Consider the following 25010-nt stretch of genomic DNA (forward strand, 5'->3'; position numbering starts at 1 on the left):
GGATGATGTCCGAGGTCATCACTCGGATAAACCTGCACATCCATCGTCGGTCCTTCCCCTCATCAACGCTCGTGAAAAAAGATTTTTTGGACCTGTGGTAGAGCTTGATTAAGCCTCGATATAGCCGAGGGCGGTACAGTCTGATCAGATAATTAAGGGTAAAAACCTCACCCCCAATCCCCTTTAGTGAAATGTCTGAGCATTAACACTATCCTCCAAAAGGATGGGTAGATCTGACCAAGTGTCACCTGGTATCGGGCGCAGAAGTCAAGAATAAATGGGTCGATTTTCAAGGGAGGAGATTCGACGGATTTATCAGGGCCCAGGGTGAATGGGTAAGTGTATATATAAAGGAAGCCAGCCTTGAAGTCAGTAATGTTATCATTGGGGCCGGGAATCTTTGCCTCCACTGTCTTGCTCCATCGGTAGTCCTCCCTCACCTTACTAACATCGGTCACGACGCTAACATATTGAGATACGTGCTCACACTGACCCGACATAGACGAGGGAGTCTCGATGTCAAAATCCTTCGACGTGTCAAGATCGGGCAGGGTACAATGCTCTAAAGTGAGAGCTGACCTATTTTCTCCCTCGGGTAATCGGGACGACGATGCAGTATCGTTCCGTCAGGGAACCGTCCTAGAAGTCCTAGCCATGTAAAATGGTAAAAACCCTTCTGTGAAAAGAGGAAAGGATGTCAAATAACAAAATTCTGACTCTCGGGCTTGTAAGAAGTGTGAAGATGGGAAGTATCTAGCAACTGGTGCATTTATAGGAATCGTTGTGGAAATAGAAGAGACGAGCCTATGGCAATTCGTGGGTTTCTCGATTACCGCATCTGACGGCAGCCTTGCACGGTTCTCTAGGGCATGGCATTTAATGCTCTTAGACGGTTGAGGTCATGGCAATAATGACATCGAGACGACGATTCAATATCGTTGCCTATTACTTCATTCTAGGAAACGCGGAGACTATCTGTATGCGGTGAAATCAGGGGAGTCTATTTCCCGCCATTAAGGTACATTCGGGAAGTCATGTTAGCATCTCGAGGCTGTAGGATTACGATCGAACTCCCTCCCTTGAGGATTGTCCGCGACCTTGTAGATATTCTGAGGATAAGGAATCTATCCGTGACCCGATGAAGATTTCGAAGACGGGGGATTCCCGAGGCAAGCGGTTATAGTCAATAGACACTAGTACCATGCCTAGCCGTCCCATCCCCGTGTCTTTACATTCAATAAACTTTGTACTATATGGTATTCCTTCTCCTATATAAGGGGAATCCATGTCACTTTGTAAAGGGCTGATATTGCTCCATTTCTCCACAAGTGCAATAATATCTCCTCTCTTTTCTTTCTAACTTGCTTGTTCTCATTGGCCCGAGGTCACCTTAATACCTATCGCTCTTCTACTTGTTCTTTATCATATAGCTTAGTATTGGCCGTGAAGAGCCTTGTTCAATTATTTCTTCAACTGTTATCCCATCCCCGACTGTCCCCGATAGCTCAAACTCGACCCTGACATCGACCTCAAGGTCCCCCATCGACTAGACCTACACCCGGGCAGCAGGCCCTTCGGTTCGATTACTATCTCATTTTAGCTCGCATTCCATTATTAAACTCCATATTTTTAGCATCAACTAGCTCGGGAATAGATCACGTATTTTTAGAATCTCATTTACAAATTTAATTGGTGTTACCATTTTCACGGTAACAATGTCAAAATAGCATTTTACATTTTTATAATATTAAGTTATCATTTTAAGCATTTCAGTGTATAAATAATATTTTTACTTATTTATCAAGCATTTTTATAAAACAAAATTCGTGTATTTAAATAATAACGTAGCTTTAAATTAATTTTTGAACCAAATTGGCCCAATATCCTTAGCCCAACTGATCCCAAGCCCAAACCAGGAGACCTCTCTATCCAACCCGATCGGTACCCGTCTTAGACCCCCCCCCCCCCCGCCTTCTTTTTAAAAACCTAGCCGTTGATCTTAAGAGATCAACGGCCCATGATTAACTTCCTACTTTAATTACTCCCCCCCCCCACCTAAACCCTAGAGACTCACTCGTCTCTTTACAACCGGCTCTACACACTCTCGAACCTTCCCATTTCTTCTCCAAACCCTAGTATCTGTTGAATGATTCTCTACGATTTCGACCTATAAATGGATTCCACCTTCTATCTACTTACCTTATTAGCCCTATACCACTATTGGTCGTTCGTTTATGGTATCACAAAGGTACTTGCCTAACTATGGCAAGTACCATTTATAAAATCGGACTGGAATGACTCGAATCTTTGGATTTTAGGCGGTTTTCCGTCTACATAAGCTCAGAAAGGAGCGATTTGCACCTTTAATTTGGGTTTTCAAGAAACTGGACCCAACTAGGGTTTGATATCTTTCCTTACTAGTTCCTGATTGATACTCTTCCTTTTCCGTGTTTGACAATTTTTTTTCGTATTTCTATTTAATCTGCTATGTCTCCTTATTTTGCCCTAAATCTGACTCTAAATGATTTTTGGTATGATATTTTTCTTATTTTCTATTTAATCTTATGTATTTCTTTATTTTTTTTAGTATTATTTGTTATTCCCTGTTGATTTACTGAACTCCTCTATTTATGCCCTAAAATCGATTCTAATTGATTTTAATATATTCTTTCCTTTCTCATGTTTGATTGATGACTTTCCTTGTTTGGGTGTTTAATTTCTACTACTATATAAACTCCTCCCCATTCCCCTTTAAGACAGACCCTAAACACTAGATTTTCACTAAAAAAATTCGAAGCTATTGTTTTGTTGTTCCTTCATTCTCTTGTTCTGTTCTTTATTTCTTGGCCGGCTGAAAGCCAAGGCCACTGGAATTCTATTATTCAACTTTTTCTTGGTGCGAGCATTGCTCGGGTTCCTTTGAAGCTCTTGGGAACTTTAACGCATTAAGATTCTGGGTTCTTGTGGAATTTTTATTCTTTCTTACTGTCCGTTTAATTGGTAAGACACTTGGCTTTGCAATTTCGTTCTCATGTGCTTGTGATTTTCATATATCCTCACTTCTGAAATGCATGACTTAATATGTTTCTGGACTACCTTTTGTGCACAACTCTGTTAACTTTACACTCGTTTAAGCCTCTTTAGCATTTAACTTTCACCTAATGCTGCTACTTCTGAGATTTTCTAAGTCTAACTGGGATAATCTGACTCTCTTAAGCTCGTTTAATTAGTATATTGATGCCTAAAGGCTCACAAATATGCTTACTACTAGTTAATCTGTCCGCGCTTTGCGCGATTAGATGTATATTTTTGTAAAAGTTGTTAATATATATATAATAGAAAAAAATAAATGTAAAAACACACTAAAACAGGCATTCATGTGAATAACCTTTCTCCATTTTGTTTTCACATCCAAATGAGAAACTATTACTAATTCCTATAGATCTCCTTTGTTGTTGTAATTAATTCTCATTTTTTTAATATAGGTAAACCTTTAGATGAACTCAATCCATACAATTCAACATATAGAAAAGTAACTCCATGAAAATCTGAAAATGAGGAAAAAATAAAGAAAAGATGATATTGTTCCATATCTCAAAGAAACAAAATAATTCTAAACTGAAAATCCACATGAAGTGGAATAATGTGAACTCCAATTCTAACTCAGTTATCCACAGTCAATCTCTCTTGATAGCTCTGACATATCAGATAAAACACATACAATAAGCACTAAAACTGATAAGCCACATAAGTTTTTTGCTCATGGTTTCTTAATAATTATTGCTATATGTTTGTCAAGTTAAAAAAAAGTTTTAAATTTTTTATAAGAATCAAGAATGTCGAAAAATACTCATTATCCAGGAAACAACTAAACCCATTTCTATAAACTAATTATTTTAGGAGTCCATGCGGTCAACTTACAGTAACCACATCACATCTCCTATTGAATACCAGGCATATTCTAGAACCATATTTTATTACTTTGTTCAAATACACACAAGCCTTGCCTTTTGGCTCAAATTAGGATAATTTAGCAGCACCACCCACTTTACATTATCATCTAATTAGTCCAAACGCAAGATCAAACAAATAATATGCTAATTAATGAGTCACATGCTCACTTACTTCTCAACAATCACACCCACGATAACATCTCAATTTTTATGATATTGTAAGCTCTATCCTTCCCCTCGAATCCTGCTTATACAGGTACTAAAATTAATTACTTTACATTTCATACTCTCCTCTTCTTCCCTAATCTCATGCATGACATAAATTATAGATGATTTGTTAAAAGTAAAAACTTAATGCATTCATAAAGAAAAACATTAAAAAATTTACTTCACATCTACAGCATATTCTGTACCCCAAATTATTTAGACTTATGAAACTAAGCGGGCGGGAAAGGCATGACCCCTCCCCCATTGAACAAAGGGGATCCGTAGGGTCTGCTCACTCACATGCTAGATAAGTGACTCAGAATTATAGTGCTAGTTCCGTTCCCTCGGGGAATATGTGAAAAGTGTTTTTTGCCTCTCAAAGTATTGCCATCCAAGGGTACTGTATGGTTAAACTAGCTAAGTAAATAGTTCAAAAATTTTAATACAAACTTTGTTGCTACAACCTACAATCAAATAGAAACCCAGCATACTGAATACATAGATAAATGAAGTTCCAACCATATATGAAAACGAACAAACACATCTCAAAAAAAAAAAAAAAAAGAAGAAGAAGAAGAAGAAAGGAAGAAAATAGATAAATAATAGTAGTAATTTTTTTCTTAATGCTCAAGGCAAGGCACAGGAAAAAAAAAAGCAAATATACAAGGAAAAGATACATATGAAAACAAAACAGGAAAATAAATTTCAAAAAGAGAATCACACCTTTTTGAATTTTTCGTTAACAATATAATAATGCCAATAGACTAGCAAATGGTTACTTGGCTGGCCAATTGAAACTATCTAAGCAATACACGAATTAAAAATAATTTGGTTATGCAAATGTTCACCTTTCATGGCAGAAAAAGATCAAAACTTTAGGTTCACAATCTGTAGGGAGGTAATTATTGTACGTGAATAGTTTCATCCGTGTAAAGTTCAGTATGCATTACTCTAAATAACAATCCAAAATAGTAGAATATTATGAAGAGAGAAAGAGTTGAAATTTCGTAAAATGAAGTTAAAAACTCATATATATCATGGTTTACCCATGATGATGATCAGGAGATCTTGGACGAAGTTTGAGTTAAGAGACGCGACTGGACAAAGGAAGTTTAAAGGGATTGAAATGAGTAACGGCCGTTTCCTTTTGGGATTCTAATACAGAGTAACGCTCCTTTGTATAATAGTGACTTTTAGGGTTTTAACTTAATAATTTGAATAGATGCAATTGTCACACCTCCTTTTTACACACCCGAAGGTATATAAGAGAGTTTTTCCAATTTAGATGACATTATTCGAAATGAGATTAATTATTCAATTCAGAGTTGTCACTTGGGATAGTTTATTTGGTGTCCCAAGTCACCGATTTATTTTAAATCCCAAATCGAGGAAATTTCAACTTTACTTTTGAAGTCTGCGAACCAGAAATTCTGAGTAGGGAATTCTGTTAACCCGGGAGAAGGTGTTAGGCATTCCCGAATTCCGTGGTTCTAGCACTGTCGCTTAAACTATTACAATTGGCCTATTATGTGATTTTTAAAACATGTTTCAACCTATGGTATATTTTTAACTTATTAGCCGCTTTTAATTAAATTTTTTTTGGAAAAATTCAACGTCATATAAAACACGTATTGAACCACGTCACATGAAATGCACCCGCGGTCCACGACACATTTTATCTAACGTTGTTGAGATTTGGATTTGGGTCACATAAAATGCACACCCGAGTTTAGAAAATTAATTTTTTTTTTTTTAAAATAGAGCGCCTAAAGCAACTACTCACTTTCAAGTTTGCGAGGGCCATGAAAAATTCAACTAAATGGCACGCCTCGATTTCTAAGGATTAAAATTAATTAAATGAGGGCCATGAGTTTTGAGATTTTATTTGGCATGGCGCGCCTCGATTATTCTAAAAGGATTGTATTCAATTTAAAGCAAACTACAAATATTCATGATTATGTTTCTTCCTAAAACTACTTTGAGATTATTGCAAGGTCATGATTTATGAATATGGAATTATTATTGAAGAAATATATGATTTGAGTTATTATGGACCTAATCACCCATGTCGGTATCAAATTTGCTATTGACTTAACATCCTTTAATTTGGATCCAAGCTATTACATCGTTCTCTCTCCATTTTGAATACATTTTCCTATCTTTCCCTATGAACTACAATCTCATTGAAGAAACTCATTCTGTCTTTCACGAATTCTATTTCTTGATGCTCTTCCTTCATTTTTTTTTGTTCATATCTTTCAAGTTGGTAGATAACCAAAATATAATATACAAATCAAAAGGAAATACGGTGAAAGAAAAATAATGGAAACATTGGTTAAGAAAAGAATGAACCTTTTATAGATGAAGATCTTATTCAATACATATGGAGCAAACAACCATCAAATTTAATGTGCAAATGAACCACAATCAGAGGCAACGAGCGGAAACCTTTCGAACCGAACTCGACTTCGACCTCTTCGGGCTAGTATTTTGGGCTATCTTTTAAATTGAGTTTGAAGCTTTTGGATTTGATTTTTGGTGTGATTTAGCTCCTGTTTTTGAGGTATTTTTTTTTTAAACAAGGTAATGAATGGCTATATGTGTTTTTTTTGTTGAAAGAAATAGGTAGAAAGAATAAAACTAGTAAAAATTCTCTTTAGCATAGAAGAAAGAAATTTGTTTTCTCTCAATATTTTTCCCTCTTCTCTTCTCCTCTTTTCTTCAAATATTTCTCTTCTATTTATAGGAGAATTTTCAAAAAAAATTCAAATTTTTTTTTTAATTTTTTTATTTTTTTATTTAAAAGAAATCCCACTTACATTTTGCTTTTCTTTTTTTATAAAAAGAATTACCACCTTTCTTTACTTTTATTTTTTAAATTCCAACTTTAATTAATTTTATCTTATTTAAAATCCCACTTTTTTTACTTTTTTTAAAAGAGAATTTCACTTATTTTACTTTTCTTAAAAAAACAATCCACTTTCTTTTACTTTTCTTTAAAAAATTCTACTTTATTTTAATGTAAATTTTTTAAAATTTTCCGCTACCTTTATATTATTTTTTAATTCCAACTTTCTTTTACTTTTTATTTTAAAAATTTCCACAAAACTTTACTTTTATTTTTAAAATTTATCACTTTCTTTTACTTTTTTAAAAGAGAATTCTACCTACTTTTACTTTTTTTTTTAATTTCAATACTTCCCTTTTTCTTATTTTTTTAAATCTCTCCCGAAAATTTAAAAAAAATTAATATTTTTCGGATTTTTTATTATTATTTAAAAATAAGAATAAAAATAAAATAATAGTAATAGTAATAATTCACCTTCTAAAATTTTGTATTTTTAACCTATAATAAAAAGTATAACAAAGCTAAAAATTTGTATGTTAAAACCCCCTAAAATATTTACATAGAAGAAGTGACAAAAACATTAAATATTGTCAAAAATTAGGTGCTCACAGCTGCCCCTCTTTGCTTGGAAACATGAAGAGTTTTCAAGCGAAGATAAGGTGAGCCATGTGACTAATTTTTGAACATATCTATATTCAAAAGAGAAGAAATAAGGATAAGAGAAAAAAGAAAGGGTGCAACCGAGTCTTGATTTTGGACAGCCTACATATCCCGGGTTATAAGGGAATCAGGTCGCGTGTAGTTCAAGAAAAATGATGGAATGATGAGTTGATGAGTTGAGGAGTCGAGTGAGGTTCTGTCGAGGCTCCGGTCCGCAATCATGTTATTATATCAAAAATCAAGGAGAAACTAAACAAGCCTATCAGCTATGAGTTACAAGATTCCTATCTATGAGTCTTGTGAAACTTGTCCTTGATCTTGACTGGTTCTTCCTGCAGACTCTGATCTGAATCTTGATGCTCGTTAGCTGCAACTGCTGGTTCATTTTTCTTCAGCTTTTCGGATCAAGGCGGGACATCAGAGCTTGTGACTTCAATCATATCTTGAACAGTCCACATTTTTCTCCACATCAACACTTTGAGTTCATTTCTTTTTGCTCTTTTTCTTCTTTTCTTTATTTTGGATTGAGACTCATTCTTTTGGTTGTCTCAGACCTTGTGCCTCGAGGCCAAACCTGCTCAGACACCAAAACATACAAACGAACGAAATTTTTATGCCCCAGTTTTCACTAGGAAAATTTCGTAAGTTATTTGTAACCAAAATCTAAACTTTTTTTTTGTTTTGAAAGCGGTAAAATAAGGATTGCGTGTCTTTAGGAGGAAGATATTAGGGAATGGAGCCCTATATCTAAAATAACCTTGACTAGAGAGTGGATACCCTATGTTGGCAAAAAGGCGACTAGGGAATGGAGGCCCTATGTCTAAAAATCTCAACTCAGGGATTGGAGCCCTAATGTTGGAAAAGAAAGGCGACTAGGGAATGGAGGCCCTATGTCTAAAATCTCAACTAGGGATTGCAGCCCTAAAGTTGGCAAAAGGCGACTAGGGAATGGAGGCCCTATGTCTAAAAATCTCAACTCAGGGATTGGAGCCCTAATGTTGACAAAAGGCGACAAGGGAATGGAGGCCCTATGTCTAAAAATCTCAACTTAGGGATTGGAACCCTAATGTCGGCAAAAAGGCGACTAGGGAAAGGAGGCCCTATGTCTAAAAATCTCAACTTAGGGATTGGAGCCCTAATGTTGGCAAAAAATGACGACTAGGGAATGGAGGCCCTATGTCTAAAAATCTCAACTCAGGGATTGGAGCCCTAATGTTGGCAATAAAGACGACTAGGGAATGGAGGCCCTATGTCTAAAAGCTCAACTTAGAGATTGGAGCCCTAACGTTGGCAAAAGGCGACTAGGGGATGGAGGCCCTATGTCTAAAAAATCTCAACTTAGGGATTGGAGCCCTAATGTAGGCAAAAGGCGACTAGGGAATGGAGGCCCTATGTCTAAAAAATCTCAACTCAAGGATTAGAGCCCTAATGCTGGCAATAAAGACGACTAGGGAATGGAGGCCCTATGTCTAAAATCTCAACTTAGGGATTGGGGCCCTAATATTGGCAAAAGGAGACTAGGGAATGGAGGCCCTATGTCTAAAAAATCTCAACTCAGGGATTGGAGCACTAATGCTGGCAATAAAAACGACTAGGGAATGGAGGCCCTATGTCTAAAATCTCAACTAGGGATTGGAGCCCTAAATTTGGCAAAAGGCGACTAGGGAATGGAGGCCCTATGTCTAAAAATCTCAACTCGGGGATTGGAGCCCTAATGTTGACAAAAGGCGGCAAGGGAATGGAGGCCCTATGTCTAAAAATCTCAACTTAGGGATTGGAGCCCTAATGTCGGCAAAAAGGTGACTAGGGAATGGAGGCCCTATGTCTAAAAATCTCAACTTAGGGATTGGAGCCCTAATGTTGGCAAAAAATGACGACTAGGGAATGGAGGCCCTATGTCTAAAAATCTCAACTCAGGGATTGGAGCCTTAATGTTGGCAATAAAGACGACTAGGGAATGGAGGCCCTATGTCTAAAAGCTCAACTTAGAGATTGGAGCCCTAACGTTGGCAAAAGGCGACTAGGGGATGGAGGCCCTATGTCAAAAAAATCTCAACTTAGGGATTGGAGCCCTAATGTTGGCAAAAGGCGACTAGGGAATGGAGGCCCTATGTCGTAAAAATCTCAACTCAGGGATTGGAGCCCTAATGCTGGCAATAAAGACGACTAGGGAATGGAGGCCCTATGTCTAAAATCTGAACTTAGGGATTGGGGCCCTAATATTGGCAAAAGGCGACTAGGGAATGGAGGCCCTATGTCTAAAAAATCTCAACTTGGGGATTGGAGCACTAATGCTAGCAATAAAAACGACTAGGGAATGGAGGCCCTATGTCTAAAATCTCAACTTAGGGATTGGGGCCCTAATATTGGCAAAAGGCGACTAGAGAATGGAGGCCCTATGTCTAAAAATCTCAACTCAGTGATTGGAGCCCTAATGTTGGCAAAATGCGACTAGGGAACGGAGGCCCTATGTCTAAAAATTTTAACTCAGTGATTGGAGCCCTAATGTTGGCAATATGCGACTAGGGAACGGAGGCCCTATGTCTAAAAATCTCAACTCAGGGATTGGAGCCCTAATGTTGGCAAAATGTGACTAGGGAACGAAAGCCCTATGTCTAAAATCTCAACTCAGGGATTGGAGCCCTAATGTTGGCAAAAAGGAAAAAGATTGATTTTGGGGCTTCTAAACTACCTTTGTTTTTTATTTTCTTATTATCTATTTTCTTTCAATTCATTTTTTAGCAAAAAAATGTAGGAAAGAATTTTGAGGAGACTTCCCTTTTGGGTTGATTATTGTTGCTAAGCTATTTCTAGCACTTGCATATTTCTTTTTCCATTTTGGTTACACCTGCTTCTTGCACTGTTGATTGCACCTGTTTCAATTTTCAAATAAAGAACAATTGTTAGTTTGAAACCGTGGTCGGTTTTGTTGCCTTCATTGTTTTTGATCACTTGATCTCGGCCCAACTCTTTTGGCGAGAACCTCTGCCGCTTGCTGGCTTTTCTTAAAGATCGGTCTCTCTCCTAAAACTGAGGAACTCAACTTTTCAAAATTTATCATGACGGCTCACTCGTATAGGGCTTTGGCCCTTTCATTTTAATCTGCTTCTAGGGGCTTTTGACTTTGGATTTCTTTTCATTTTCAATAACTCTGATTTCAGAGCATCGGCTATCATGGCCAGTTGGGATCGACTTGATGCACCCACTGAGGCTGGGTACTTTTCTTTGGACTTGGCTTTTATTAAATAAAACCCTGTAAAACTAATCTTGCCACCTTTTCTTTGTATTAGTTTCGGAACAGAGTTAGACCGAAAGGGATTCAAGGAAAAGTAAAGAAAGGACAAGAAAAAAATGAATTTAAGGAGAAGCGTCCCTTTTGGGGGAAACACGGACTTATCTGGGGTCATGCAGACTTCAATAGACATGACATGCTTCTTGGACTGGATACCCGATATGCACAACTATCCAACTTATTGTGAACTACATCTCCAAATCGAGAAATCTGGCCAGGACTCTTTCAGTGGTGGGGGTGTCTTCTTTTCGATCGACGGCGCCCTTTGCGGGTTTTCGCTAATCGACCTCTCTCATTTCTCTTCTCACCGTCACCTGATAGTACTCTTTACGAGTTTTCACTAACCAGGCTCTCTCATTTTCAATTTTTCTGCTCACCATCGCCTTATGATGCCCGTGTGGGTTTTCACTAATAAGACTCTCTCATTTTATTTCTCTCATTTTTATTGCATCGGATCCAAGTAGCTGTATTCTCTGATCCTTGAACATTCTCACCGATTGATCGGAAGGACTTGAAAGGATTTGGGTAAAAATGATTTGGATCGAATTACAACTTTGGAACCATTCAAGCGGGATTATGGCAGGACCATTACAACATCTGCCCCAGTTTCACTTTTGAGGGAATTTGGATTTTTATTTTGGTGTGACTGAACCCCATAGAGAGGCTGCCTACGTATCCTTTCGGAATCAAGTCGAACGTAATTCAGGAAAACATCTTCTTCTTCTTTTTCATTTCTTTTTTTTTCAATAACACTTTCAAGTTCCAAAAAGGGCAATTAAAGAAGAGTAACCGGCAGAAATAGGTTGGCAAAGGGTAGATAGTGTTTGGGTAGCGAGAATAAAAGCCTTCGTCCTCCCAATCGGACAATGTTGTTGTTACAGAAAGACTAAACATAGTACCTTTTGACTGCATCCGCATTTACAGCTGCTTCAGGATCATTTCCTTCGATATCGCCCAGATACAATGCTCCTCTCGGCAATATCTTTATGATGACGTATGGGCCTTTCCAATTAGGAGCGAATTTTCCTTTTGCTTCCTGGTGATGGGGAATACTCCTTAAAACGAGTTTCCCCACTTCAAAACTTCTAGGCCGCACTTTCTTGTTATAGGCACGAGCCATTCTTTGTTGGTACAATTGCCCGTGGCAGACCGCAGCCATTCGCTTTTCATCGATCAAGGTTAATTGTTCCAGACGGGTTTTAACCCACTCACTGTCTTCAATTTCGGCTTCAACAATGATTCGGAGAGGGGGGATTTCAACCTCGGCGGGTATTACGGCTTCCGTGCCATAAACCAAAAGATGCGGGGTGGCTCCAATTGATGTGCGCACAGTAGTGCGATATCCCAACAATGCAAACGACAACTTTTCATGTCACTGCCTGGAACTTTGAATCATCTTTCTCAAAATCTTTTTGATGTTTTTGTTTGATGCTTCAACGGCACCATTGCCTTTAGGCCGATATTCCGGTGCATTATCTTGAATTGCTCACATATCTCCCCCATGAATTGACTATTCAAGTTTGCAGCATTGTCTGTGATAATAGTTGCAGGAATGCCAAAACGGCAGATAAGATTGGAGTGCACGAAATCTACCACAGCTTTCTTGGTGACAGACTTGAGAGTGATTGCTTCAACCCATTTTGTAAAGTAGTCAATGGCAACTAGTATGAATCTGTGTCCATTTGAGGCTTTTGGCTCGATTGGCCCATTGATGTTCATGCCCCAGGCAACAAATGGCCAAGGTGCAGACATGGGATGCAGTTCTGTGGGAGGTGCATGAATCAAATCACCGTGCACCTGACACTGATGACACTTCCGAACGAAACTAAAACAGTCCTTTTCCATGGTCATCCAGTAATAACCCGCTCGAAGGATTTTCTTTGCTAAAACGTGCCCATTCATGTGGGGGCCGCATACTCCCGCGTGTACCTCATGCATGATTCTTCCAGCCTCTTCTGCGTCAACATATCTTAACAAATTGAGGTCCGGAGTTCTCTTGTACAAGACATCCCCACTCAAAAAGAAACCACTCGCGTGCCGTCTAACGGTTCTCTTTTGGTCTCCACTGGCTTGGTCGGGGTATTCTTGAGTTTTCAGAAACTTTTTGATGTCATGGTACCATGGTTGGGTATTTGGTGATGCTTCAATTGTATTACAATAACCATGCCTTTCCCCGATTTGAATTTCCAAGGGATCTATGTGAGCATTGCCTGGATAGGGCAGCATTGAGGCCAAAGTAGCAAGTGTGTCGGCTAATTCGTTGTGACAACGAGGAATATACCTGAACTCTATTAACTTGAATCGCTTGCTGAGATCTTCCACATGCTTCTTGTAAGGGATAAGCTTAACATCTCGGGTTTCCCATTCTTCTTGGGCTTGCTGGATAATCAGATCTGAGTCTCCCATGATCAACAACTCTTCGACATTTTGGTCGATTGCCATGTTTATACCCATAATGCAAGCTTCATACTCGGCGGTGTTGTTTGTACAGAAGAACCGAAGCCGAGCTGTGGCTGGATAGTGCTGACCAGTGGGTGAGATCAAAATTGCCCCAATTCCGACACCTTTTGCGTTTACCGCCCCATCAAAGAACATTTACCAAGCATGAGTGTCTTCAGATATTGCCTCAACTGAATTTACTTCTTCATCTCGAAAGTAAGCTCTCAAAGGTTGGTACTCATCATCAATCGGGTTCTCAGCCAAATGATCCGCTAATGCCTGGGCTTTCATTGTCGTGCGAGTGACATAGACTATGTCAACTCCGTGAGCAAGATCTGCCACTTTGTTAATCTCCCAGTGGGCATTGGTTTCTGAAATATGTACTTTAAAGGATCCAACCTGGTTATGAGGTAGGTGGTGTAAGCTTGCAAATAATGCCTCAGCTTCTGAGCGACCCATGTCAAAGCACAACAAGTTCTTTCCAATAAAGTGTACTTGGCTTCATAACTAGTAAACTTCTTGCTCAGATAGTAAATGGCCTGCTCCTTCTTTCCGGTCACGTCATGTTGCCCGAGGACACAGCCAAAAGAACTTTCCAAGATGGTCAGGTACAAGAACAGAGGCCTCCCTGGCTCAGGTGGGACCAAGACTGGCGGATTTGATAGATATTCCTTGATTTTATCAAAAGCTTCTTGACATTCAACTGTCCATTTGATTGTCGCATCTTTCTTTAACAACTTAAATATGGGTTCACACGTGGAGGTCAACTGAGCAATGAAACGACTGATGTAATTCAATCTTCCCAACAAACTCATAACATCTTTCTTGGTTCTTGGAGGAGGCAAATCCCGAATAGACTTTATCTTTGTTGGATCTAACTCGATGCCCCTCCGACTGACTATGAATCCCAAGAGTTTGCCGGATGGTACCCTAAATGCACATTTGGCTAGGTTCAGCTTCAAATCATATTTGCGCAGCCGCTCAAAGAATTTTCTCAAGTCCCGAACGTGGTCGTCCTGGGTTTTGGATTTGATGATTATATCGTCCACATACACCTCTATCTCTTAGTGTATCATATCATGAAAAATGGCAGTCATGGCCCTCATGTAGATTGCCCCGGCATTTTTCAGACCAAATGGCATGACTCTATAACAGTAAGTGCCCCAAGGTGTGGTAAAAGCTGTCTTTTCTGCATCTTCTTCATCCATCAACACCTGGTGGTATCCTGCGTAACAATCCACAAAAGACTGTATTTCATGTTTGGCGCAGTTATCAACAAGGATGTGGATGTTTGGCAAAGGGCAATTGTCCTTGGGGCTTGCTTTGTTCAGATCTCGGTAGTCAACGCACACCCGGATTTTCCCATCTTTCTTTGGCACAGGAACTATATTAGCCAGCCATGTGGTGTATCGGACCACTCGGATCACTCCCGCCTTTAACTCTTTTGTGACCTCTTCTTTAATCTTGTCACTGATATCAATTTTGAACTTCCTCTGTTTTTGTTGGATAGGGGAATAATCGGGGTAGGTTGGCAACTTATGGACCACTAAATCGACACTTAATCCTGGCATGTCATCGTATGACCAAGCAAACACATCTTTGAATTCAAACAAAAGTTAGATCAATGCGTCCCTGATTTTTTCATCTGTATGAATGCTTATCTTGGTTTCTTTGACTTCTTCAGAGCTACCCAAATTAACCGGCTCGGTTTCATTTAAGTTTGGCTTAGGTTTATTCTCAAATTGTTCCAATTCTCGATTTATTTCCTTAAAAGCCTCTTCTTCATCATATTCCGGTTCTTGGTTCATTATTTCGCAGTTAGACAGCGTGTTTGGATCTGGGCATGAAGTCAGCAAGCATGTCATATTATTTAAAGCCACATTATTAGAGCTGAAAGAAAAAAGAGAAAAAATAACAAAATCAGAAAGAATAAAGAAGGATGGACGATGAAATATGATTTCATTTCTTTGAATTTGAAGATAACAGGGTTACATTGGAAATTAAAATACAAGAAACTAAAGAAAAACATCCGAGTTACACCCTGACATAACTCGCGATGCAGAAAAAGTGGCAGGACAGGTCTACCGGGACTCCCGCCTGATTGGGAATGGCGTAGCCTTCCAATTCTGCAGCTTGGCATTGGGTCCCATATATAGCACCTCAACGGTGATTGAGCCCTCCCCTGGCTGGACCATGTGGGTTTCATATAGTATCTTCCTCATTGCCCCACAGATCTCTTCAATCTCTTCGGCAGTAAAGGCCTCATCTTCTTCTTTCTTCTGGTATTTTAGCTTGACAAATGTTCTGTACAGATGCGGAACCGGCTGAGGCAAGACCCAACCATCATTCTTTCTATCATCTGCCCATCTTATATCAGCTGGAGTGGGTCGGAAGCCTACCCCAAAGAACTTTTCACTGGTGGGCAGGGTGATAAGTTCAACTATCCCTTGCAATGATTTCCCAAGTCCCTTCCCCAGTTTGAAGCCATGTCGGATCATTTCTTTGGCCACCATGATTGATGTATTAGAAAGGAAGGGTTGGGGCAAGGGTTTCCTCCTTTGTACTGGTCTGCAACCATAATTTCAAAAGCCTGATAAACTATGTGCTCACTCCCCTCTCTTGCTTCAAGATATGGGACTTATGGGTCCCGATAAATTGATTGCTCATCTTCTCCGTGGACCACGATCTCTTGATCCGCATGCTCGAACTTCACCATCTGATGAAAAGTAGAGGGTACAGCCCCCGCTGCATGAATCCATGGCCTCCCCAAAAGAAAGTTGTAGGATGTGTCCATGTCTAGAACCTGGAAGGTTACTTCAAAGTCTACTGGGCCGATGGTCAGAATTAGATCGATCTCTCCAATTGTGTCCCTTTTGATGCCATCGAAGGCATGTACACAGACATTGTTGGGTCGGATTATTTCGGTCCCGATTTCCATGCGCTGTAGAGTTGAAAGTGGGCAAATGTCTACTCCAGAGCCTCTGTCCAACATAACACTTTTCACGTAGTGCCCTTTGCATTTGATTGTTAGGTGCAGGGCTTTGTTATGTGCAGCCCCTTCTGAGGGCAAATCATTTTTGCTGAAAGTGATCTGGTTGATTGCGAAAAATCTTTCTACCATTCTCTCCAACGGCTTTACAGAAGTGTCAACAGGCACATATGCTTCGTTAAGGGTCTTGATCAATACCTTTTGATGTTCGGTGGAGTTCATCAACAAAGCCAACAAGGAGACTTGTTTGGGAAATTTTCGAAGCTGGTCAATCACCTCATAATCTGCCATTTTCATGTTTTAAAAGAAAGTCTCCGCTTCTTCGGCACTCACGGGCTTCTTAAGTGGGAAGCGCTTTCTAGTAGCGTTGTTCACCTCTTCCAAATTGGAATACTTTTCAACAGGGTTATTTTCTTGAACTTCTCCTGGGATTTCTTTGCCCTTATAGGTCACCACTGTTTTGTTGTAGTTCTAGGGCACAGCAGTAGGATCTTTCATGGGCTTCTGTGGCGCGCGTCCAATAGCCACGGGATCATTCAGCCTCAATGGCTTAATTGGCCCCCACATCACATAATCCCCCTTGGGCACATACATCTGGGTTGTTTTGTTCAGCTCGAATCTCCTGGGAGGACTCAATGTCATCTGCTTTTCTTTACGGCTTTGAGGGACATAGAGAACAACATCTTTGGGAGGCGTTGCCCCGGTCTCAACTTCAATTTTATTCTCTGACTTTTGAGGGGTGGTTTCTTTCTTTTTCTCCCCTTTATCTTGCTTAGGGGCAGCTTTTGGTTTCTTTTCTTCGTCAGCAATGGCAATGATGGCCTTCAATGCTGGGTCAAATTCCTTATCCTCACAAATCATTCCAATTACCGGCCCATTGTTGTGGGTTGTTGGTCACATTGGGAACATCTTCATCCCTCGGCACTATCTTCCTTTGTTATATCAAGTTCTCCACGGCTCTCTTCAGAGTCCAGCAATCATCCGTGCCATGCCCTTCTGCCCCTGAGTGATAGGTGCATCGGGTACCGGCTTTGTAAGCGGGTGATGTTGGGTTTTGCCTGGTTTGAGGAACATGCTATAGCAGACCCATTTGAACAGGCTTTGGTAACGGGCTGGAGTAGGTTTCGCCAATTGGTGTGAAATTTGGCCTCTTGGGCGGTTTATGAGGGTGGAAATTATTTTGTGGAGGATGGGGGTTATAGTGGGTTTGGTAAGGAGGCTAGTTTCTAGGAAATAGAGCTTGATTTCTGTTGGCTTGTTGTTGTGGCCGGACATAAGGCTGAGCATTCATGATCGAGTATGGCTGAGGAGTATAGGCCAAGTCTTGGTGAGGGTAATAGTGTTGCGGGGTCCTTTCTGAGAAAAGGGATCTGGGAGTACAGTTTCTCCTTGCACCCGACACTGCCATGGATGTTTCTTCCTTTTTCTTTCCCTTTGCTATTCCTCCAGACCCACCCTGAATGGCTTGGGAGGTAGCTCTGATAGCGTATTGGCTTAGAATTCGACCTGTTTTCATCCCATTTTAAACCATTTCGCCAATCTTGATAGCTTCAGCGAACGGTTTACCCATTGCGGACATCATATTTTGGAAGTAGTCAGCTTCTTGAGCTTGAAGGAAAACTGTGACCATTTCAACCTCATCCATCAGAGGCGTTACCCTGGATGCCTTCTCACGCCATTTAACTGCGTACTCTCGGAAGCTTTCTGAGGATTTCTTTTTCAAGTTTGTCAATGAGTTCCTATTTGGAGCAATATCAATGTTGTACTGGAACTGTCTGACGAAATCTCTAGCAAGATTATCCCAGATGTACCAGCGGGATATATCATGGTCCATGTACCACTCAGATGCGATGCCAACCAAACTTTCTCTGAAATAGGCCATGAGTAGTTCTTCCTTTCCACCGGCTCCTCGCAGCTGATTGCAATATCTCTTGAGATGAGCAATAGCATCACCATGCCCATCATACTTCTCAAATTTTGGGGTTTTGAATCCCAATGGTAGGTGCACATGAGGGAACATGCATAAGTCGGCATAGGATACACTTTTCTGTCCACTCAAGCCTTGTATGCTTTTGAGACTCTGTTCCATACTCCTCATCTTCCTCACAATCTCTTCTTGCTCTGGAGTTTTGGTGGTCTTTTCTTGCCCCGCAGTGAACTCAAATTGGGGTGGTTGAGGGTAAGTATAAGTAGGAAACTTAGGAGGTTCCACTGGGAAAGATGGTGCTTGAAATGTGAAGGAAGATGAATCAATGTTAGGCCTGGGTAAAGCAGGTTGTGTCGTAGCTGAACAAGGTGGCGCGGTGAATATGTTTGAAGCCGCACTTGAAGCTAACACCTGGGGGCGAGACTCAGAAGGTGTTCTAGAAAAGTGGGCTAAAATGGTAGGATATCCTAGTGGGGTATTTGGATAACTTATGGGGATGTTGGAGGTCCTACTTGCCCTGGGAAAAAGCTCAGGGAAAAAGCTCAGGGATAACTTATGGGGATGTTGGCGGTTCTTTTCCATTGGTCTAGGCGTCCCACATTTCCATCATGAGGAGTCGCAGAATTCTATTTTCCTCAGCCGTTGCTGACTCAGAAGTTGGGATGGTCGAGATCGGACTATCCTCTGGAATAGGAACTGTTGGCAGAGGAATTTCCGAAGACATTTCAACGCTTCCTTTTGACCTTGTGAAGTATGAATGTGAAGCCAGACTACCACAAAATCAACCACCTTACTATAGAACCTTTACAATAGTAGACAACAAACCAGTTAGTTTGAAGCAATTAACACATAAGAAATCGCACGTTGAGATGTGATGCACCTATACAGTTAAATGTGTTTCTACATATTTCGCAACGGCTGCATGTTTCATCCTGGCTCTGCCAATTTTCTTTTTCTTTCCACTTTTGGCTTTTGTACTTCTCCTCTTATTCCCATTTTCTACTCTTTTCTTTCCTCTCTTTCCTTTCCTTTTTTTCGTTTTTCTTTGGCTCTCTTTTTCACATCCCTCTCTTATTTGAGTTATTTACAAAAATCGTGACTGGATCCGATGAGGATTTCCTACCTATCACGATGCCGCGTGAATCAGATCATTACGTAGTTCCAGAAAAACAAGTGCGAAAAATAAAGAAACAATTTTTTGGGAATTTTCAAATTTTCATTAATAAAACTCCTAAACTTTCTATTACAAAAGACTTCAAACTACTCATTTTCTTAGAATTTTAAAACTACCAACAGACTAAAAAATAATTTCCAAAATACAGACTCAATAAGTGAAAAATCATGAATACATCAATGCTTCGACTCTTGGGGCCCGTGGGACATCATTCGGTCTCACGGGCCTACGTGCGAGATCCCCTTGAAGCCACTCCAAATCACTCATTATCTGGCGGACAAATGTCATTACAGCAGCGAAGAAAGTGGTCTGAGTCATATCCTCACATGCGTGGCATTTCATGACGATGTAGTCGGCAATGGCTCTAACCCTCTCTCGGACAATACCCTTTTCCTGAAGTAAACGCCCGATTTGCTGATTCCGGGCTTCCAACACTTGAGTGTCATGATGATTTTGATTCTGCAATTGTTGCATATCTTCGTCCATTTGGGCCATCAAAGCATAACAATGTTCCCTATCGGCTTTAAAATTCCTGGCCTGTTTGTCCGCCTCATTTTCAAGGGTGATTAGCTTTCTCTTTAAATTGGCGATTGTCCCCTCATATTTTCTTTTCATTTGTCGCACAAACTCTGCCCGCCCTTCTGCATTCTCTGCCAATTGTGCTCGGACTTTTGCTAGACTAGCCTTAGATTTTTCTAGGTCATCTTGACACTCAAATACTTTCTTTCTCAGACCGCTTATAAGCCTTTCATCTGCCCGGCTTCTTTCCGGGTTTCTAGCAGCTATTCTCATTTTATGGATTTGAGCTTTGAGAGCTTCGTTTTCCTGAGTTAGCTTTTTCTTTTCCCTTTCATCTGCGGCAGCTTGGATACTGTGGCCAAATTTGAGGTCCCTGATTTGTCCCTCTAATTTACTTATCTTAGCCCTATAGTTTTCTTCTTTTGCCAACCAGCTTCACTGCTCCTGCGAGTCGTTAGTGAATTGTTGGACATGAGGTCTCTTAGCAGGTCTTTCGGTCTCTCGAGGAATTTGAAATCTTTTGCCAAACCAAACCATATAATTGGGGTCCACCTCACCTCTAGCTAGATCCCGCACCATAGTCTTGGGTTCGAGAAATCTGCACTCATTCCAAACTTGGCGAACTCTTCCTTCTGGAAATACAGCCTTTGGGCCCAATTCGACGACATGTACACTCAAATCTTCGTCATGGGAGACGGTTTGAAATTTTCCTAGTTGGCGCAAAACCCTGTGAGGAGTATATGGCTGGATGCTCCGGATGCCCATTAGGAGAAAGTAGCACACTTTAGCTGACATGTACATGACTTCGGTGGCAGGAGCCATCCGAACGTCCACTCAATTTTATCCGAAGTTAAAGAACTCAAGTGGGCAAACCAAGATTCGGTACCCTCTGGAAATTCAACCCCCGCCACTCGGCTTTCAAATTCTTCGATGCAATCCAAACCGGTCATGTCGTAGGTCATATACCCGACACGGTGGCAAAGATGTTCCAGTATCCACAATTGTAGTAGTAAGTTGCAGCCTTGGAAGAATTTTCTCCCTTCTCGACAGATGGTCAAAGCTCGGTAAATCTCAGATAAGATCAGGGGAACTATGTGCCATTAGCTTTCTTGATTGCGACATCAACCATTCCCACGGAGGCCCAATTCTATGTTGCCGTCTTTTCGCGGACATATTATAACACCCAAGAATGCTACTATAAAAACCAAACCCCGCCTTGCCTCCCATTTATCTTTATTTCCGGCATGGGTCAGACCAGTATTCGGTGCTTCGAAACCTTGGGGATTGCCATAGCGTTGGTACAGGAACTGGAAAGTGGAAAACCCTCCAGATAAATTCCCATCCTGAATATCCCGGCTAATATTCAACATATCCAGAAACTTGTGAGGAGATACTGGTCTCGGTGACACCGGGTACCGACTTCTAAGGTTTCTGCTAAGGCCGGCGTAACCCGCAATTTCCTCTAGCGTGGGTGTGAGCTCAAAATCAGAAAAGCAAAACACATTGCGAGTCGGATCCCAAAAAGGTATCAAGGCTTCAATCACGTCCAATCTTGGCTTGATGTTAAAAAGTCCGACAAGACCACCCAAAACTTTTATCACAGTTCCTCGGCTACCTTTTCCTAGGTCATTCCACCACATGTGGAGTTGTAAGGGGATCTCTTCAAGAGCTGTGAAGGGTTCGTTTTTATCTGTGCTCATCCTGCACATTTATTAGGGTGATTTAATTTAAAAGTTTATGACTCATTTTAACTCAAGAAAAGGTTATCACTATTTTTTTTTTTAAAATTTCATAAAAAATCCGGCTTTGCAAATACGGCCTTTCAGCACTTCGGGGAAGAAGATTTTAAGGTTGTGTTTGCTAAACGGCCAAAACCTTAAAAAAACTACTAAAGGTGGTTGTTCTTGCAAAAACGGCCTTCCGGCGCCCTTTTGGGGACATTCAACTATTTTAGACAAGAATGACATCACCTTCTTATTTACAATCAAAACAAAATTTTTTGTTCTTTTTGGGCTATTTTTACAAAAAATGAAGTTGGACCCGTTGGGGGTTGACTACGTATCCCACATCCGGTGAGAATCAAACTAGCGTAGTTCGAGCAGACCAAAAATAAAGTAAATAAACTAACTCTTTTTTTTTGGAATATTTTAATTTCCGCAAGAAAGATATATAAAGAAGAAAGAAAATATTTTTGATTTCAATTTTTGTTTTGGGAATTTCGAAAGAAGAAAGATTTTTTTTTTTAATTTAGACTTTTACTTTTTTTTTTTTTGGAATATTGATAGAAAAAAAACTTCTAAAGAAGAAAAAAAAATTGGAATTTTATTTTGAATTTATGAAAGAAATGCTTCTAAAAAAATAAAATATTTTTGAATTTTCTTTTCAATTTTGAAAGAAGAATGAAAATATTTTTGAATTTTTGGAAGAAATTAAAAGAAAATATTTTGTATATATATATATTTTTTTTAAAAACAATTAGGGTCTAAAGAAGCAGAAAAAGAAAATATTTTTGTATATATTTTTTAAAAAAAAAACAATTAGTTTCTAAAGAAGCAAGTAATGAAAAATATTTTTTTTTTTTGGAGTTTTTGAAAATTGGGGTTTCAAAAAAGACTTTTCTAGAGAGGAAGTAAAGGAAAATATTTTTGGATTTTTTTTTGAAAATTATGGGCCGGAACCGATGAGGTTTGCCTACGTATCTCACATCCGGTGAGAATCAGACCCGCGTAGTTCGCCAGTTTTGACAGAACATGGCAGTTGAAAACTTTGGCTCATTTGGAGATGACTTCTTTTTTTTTCTAGGAATTTCGGCAGAGTTTCAGAATTTTCTAAATACCCACCTCTCACTCCTATATTATTATTTATTTATTTTTTTGATTTTTTTTTTTTGATTTTCTTCCTCTGTTCTAGAAGCCGGTCAACATGCAAGCCGAAACAAACAGATGCGCAAGTAGCACGTAAGATGCATCAGGATGGTCTTTTTCATTTGGGTACACCTGTCCTAGACAGACCCAACCCCTGTGTTGAGTCTCCAAGGTCAAATGCACATGATGCAAACAAACGTTCCTACTAGGGATCCGGCATGAGGCTTGTTATACTAGGTTTAAAAACCTGGGTTTATTGTTCTAGACCTGGCTTACCCGAGCGGACAGCTCGAGCCAAGGGGGGGGGCAGAGTACCGGGAATACAAAAGCTTCACCGGCTTTGCAACTTGTCCGAACCTCGTTCTAAAATTGGGATAAGACTCTAACAGAAAAGAAGTCACACGAAGTGCACACTTCCCAGATGATTTAGAAGACTCAGAGAGAGGAGGGTTTCGTAGCAATTTATATACAGCCCAAACAATATCAAAGCGGTAAAAGCGACATTTAGCACATTAGGCTCAACATGTAAAAATCAGATAAAACAAGACAACTATAACAGTTATTCTAAGCTCGAATTCTTGAACCCTGAACCGAAGTTCTGGGTTTAGATCCCCAGCGGAGTCGCCAGAGCTGTCACACCTCCTTTTTACACACCCGAAGGTATATAAGGGAGTTTTTCCAATTTAGGTGACATTATTCGAAATGGGATTAATTATTCAATTCAGAGTCTCCACATGGGATAGTTTATTTGGTGTCCCAAGTCACCGATTTATTTTAAATCCCAAATCGAGAAAATTTCGACTTTCCATTTGAAGTCTGCGAACCAGAAATTCTGAGTAGGAAATTCTGTTAACCCGGGAGAAAGTGTTAGGCATTCCCGGATTCCGTGGTTCTAGCACGGTCGCTTAAACTATTACAATTGGCCTATTATCTGATTTTTAAAACATGTTTCAACCTATGATATATTTTTAACTTATTAGCCGCTTTTAATTAAATTTTTTTTGGAAAAATTCAACGTCATATAAAACACGTATTGAACCACGTCACATGAAATGCACCCGCGGTCCACGACACATTTTATCTAACGTTGTTGAGATTTGGATTTGGGTCACATAAAATGCACACCCGAGTTTAGGAAATTAATTTTTTTTAAAAAAAATAGAGCGCCTAAAGCAACTACGCACTTTCAAGTTTGCGAGAGCCATGGAAAATTCAACTAAATGGCACGCCTCGATTTCTAAGGATTAAAATTAATTAAATGAGGGCCATGAGTTTTGAGATTTTATTTGGCATGGCGCGCCTCGATTATTCTAAAAGGATTGTATTCAATTTAAAGCAAACTACAAATATTCATGATTATGTTTCTTCCTAAAACTACTTTGAGATTATTGCAAGGTCATGATTTATGAATATGGAATTATTATTGAAGAAATATATGATTTGAGTTATTATGGACCTAATCACCCATGTCGGTATCAAATTTGCTATTGACTTAACATCCTTTAATTTGGATCCAAGCTATTACATCATTCTCTCCATTTTGAATACATTTTCCTATCTTTCCCTATGAACTACAATCTCATTGAAGAAACTCATTCTGTCTTTCACGAATTCTATTTCTTGATGCTCTTCCTTCATTTTTTTCTGTTCATATCTTTCAAGTTGGTAGATAACCAAAATATAATATACAAATCAAAAGGAAATACAGTGAAAGAAAAATAATGGAAACATTGGTTAAGAAAAGAATGAACCTTTTATAGATGAAGATCTTATTCAATACATATGGAGCAAACAACCATCAAATTAAATGTGCAAATGAACCACAATCAGAGGCAACGAGCGGAAACCTTTCGAACCGAACTCGACTTCGACCTCTTCGGGCTAGTATTTTAGGCTATCTTTTAAATTGAGTTTGAAGCTTTTGGATTTGATTTTTGGTGTGATTTAGCTCCTGTTTTTGAGGTATTTTTTTTTTAAACAAGGTAATGAATGGCTACATTTTTTTTTTTGTTGAAAGAAATAGGTAGAAAGAATAAAACTAGTAGAAATTCTCTTTAGCATAGAAGAAGAAAATTTGTTTTATCTCAATATTCTTCCCTCTTCTCTTCTCCTCTTTTCTTCAAATATTTCTCTTCTAT

General features: G+C 39.5%; 1 protein-coding gene across 1 annotated transcript; it reads right to left on the bottom strand.

Annotated features, from left to right (window-relative positions):
• Nucleotides 1–10510: 10510 nt before the first annotated feature.
• On the bottom strand, nucleotides 10511–13402 carry LOC138885175 (uncharacterized). Its single transcript, XM_070166085.1, has 3 exons — nucleotides 12890–13402; nucleotides 11860–11996; nucleotides 10511–10541 (listed from the first exon to the last, which is right to left on the bottom strand). Exons 1-3 carry the CDS (start codon nucleotides 13400–13402, stop codon nucleotides 10511–10513), a joined length of 681 nt encoding a protein of 226 aa, XP_070022186.1.
• Between the last annotated feature and the right edge of the window lie 11608 nt (nucleotides 13403–25010).

Source organism: Nicotiana sylvestris, chromosome 2 (assembly GCF_000393655.2).
Source record: "Nicotiana sylvestris chromosome 2, ASM39365v2, whole genome shotgun sequence".
In the NCBI taxonomy this organism is placed as follows: domain Eukaryota; kingdom Viridiplantae; phylum Streptophyta; class Magnoliopsida; order Solanales; family Solanaceae; genus Nicotiana; species Nicotiana sylvestris.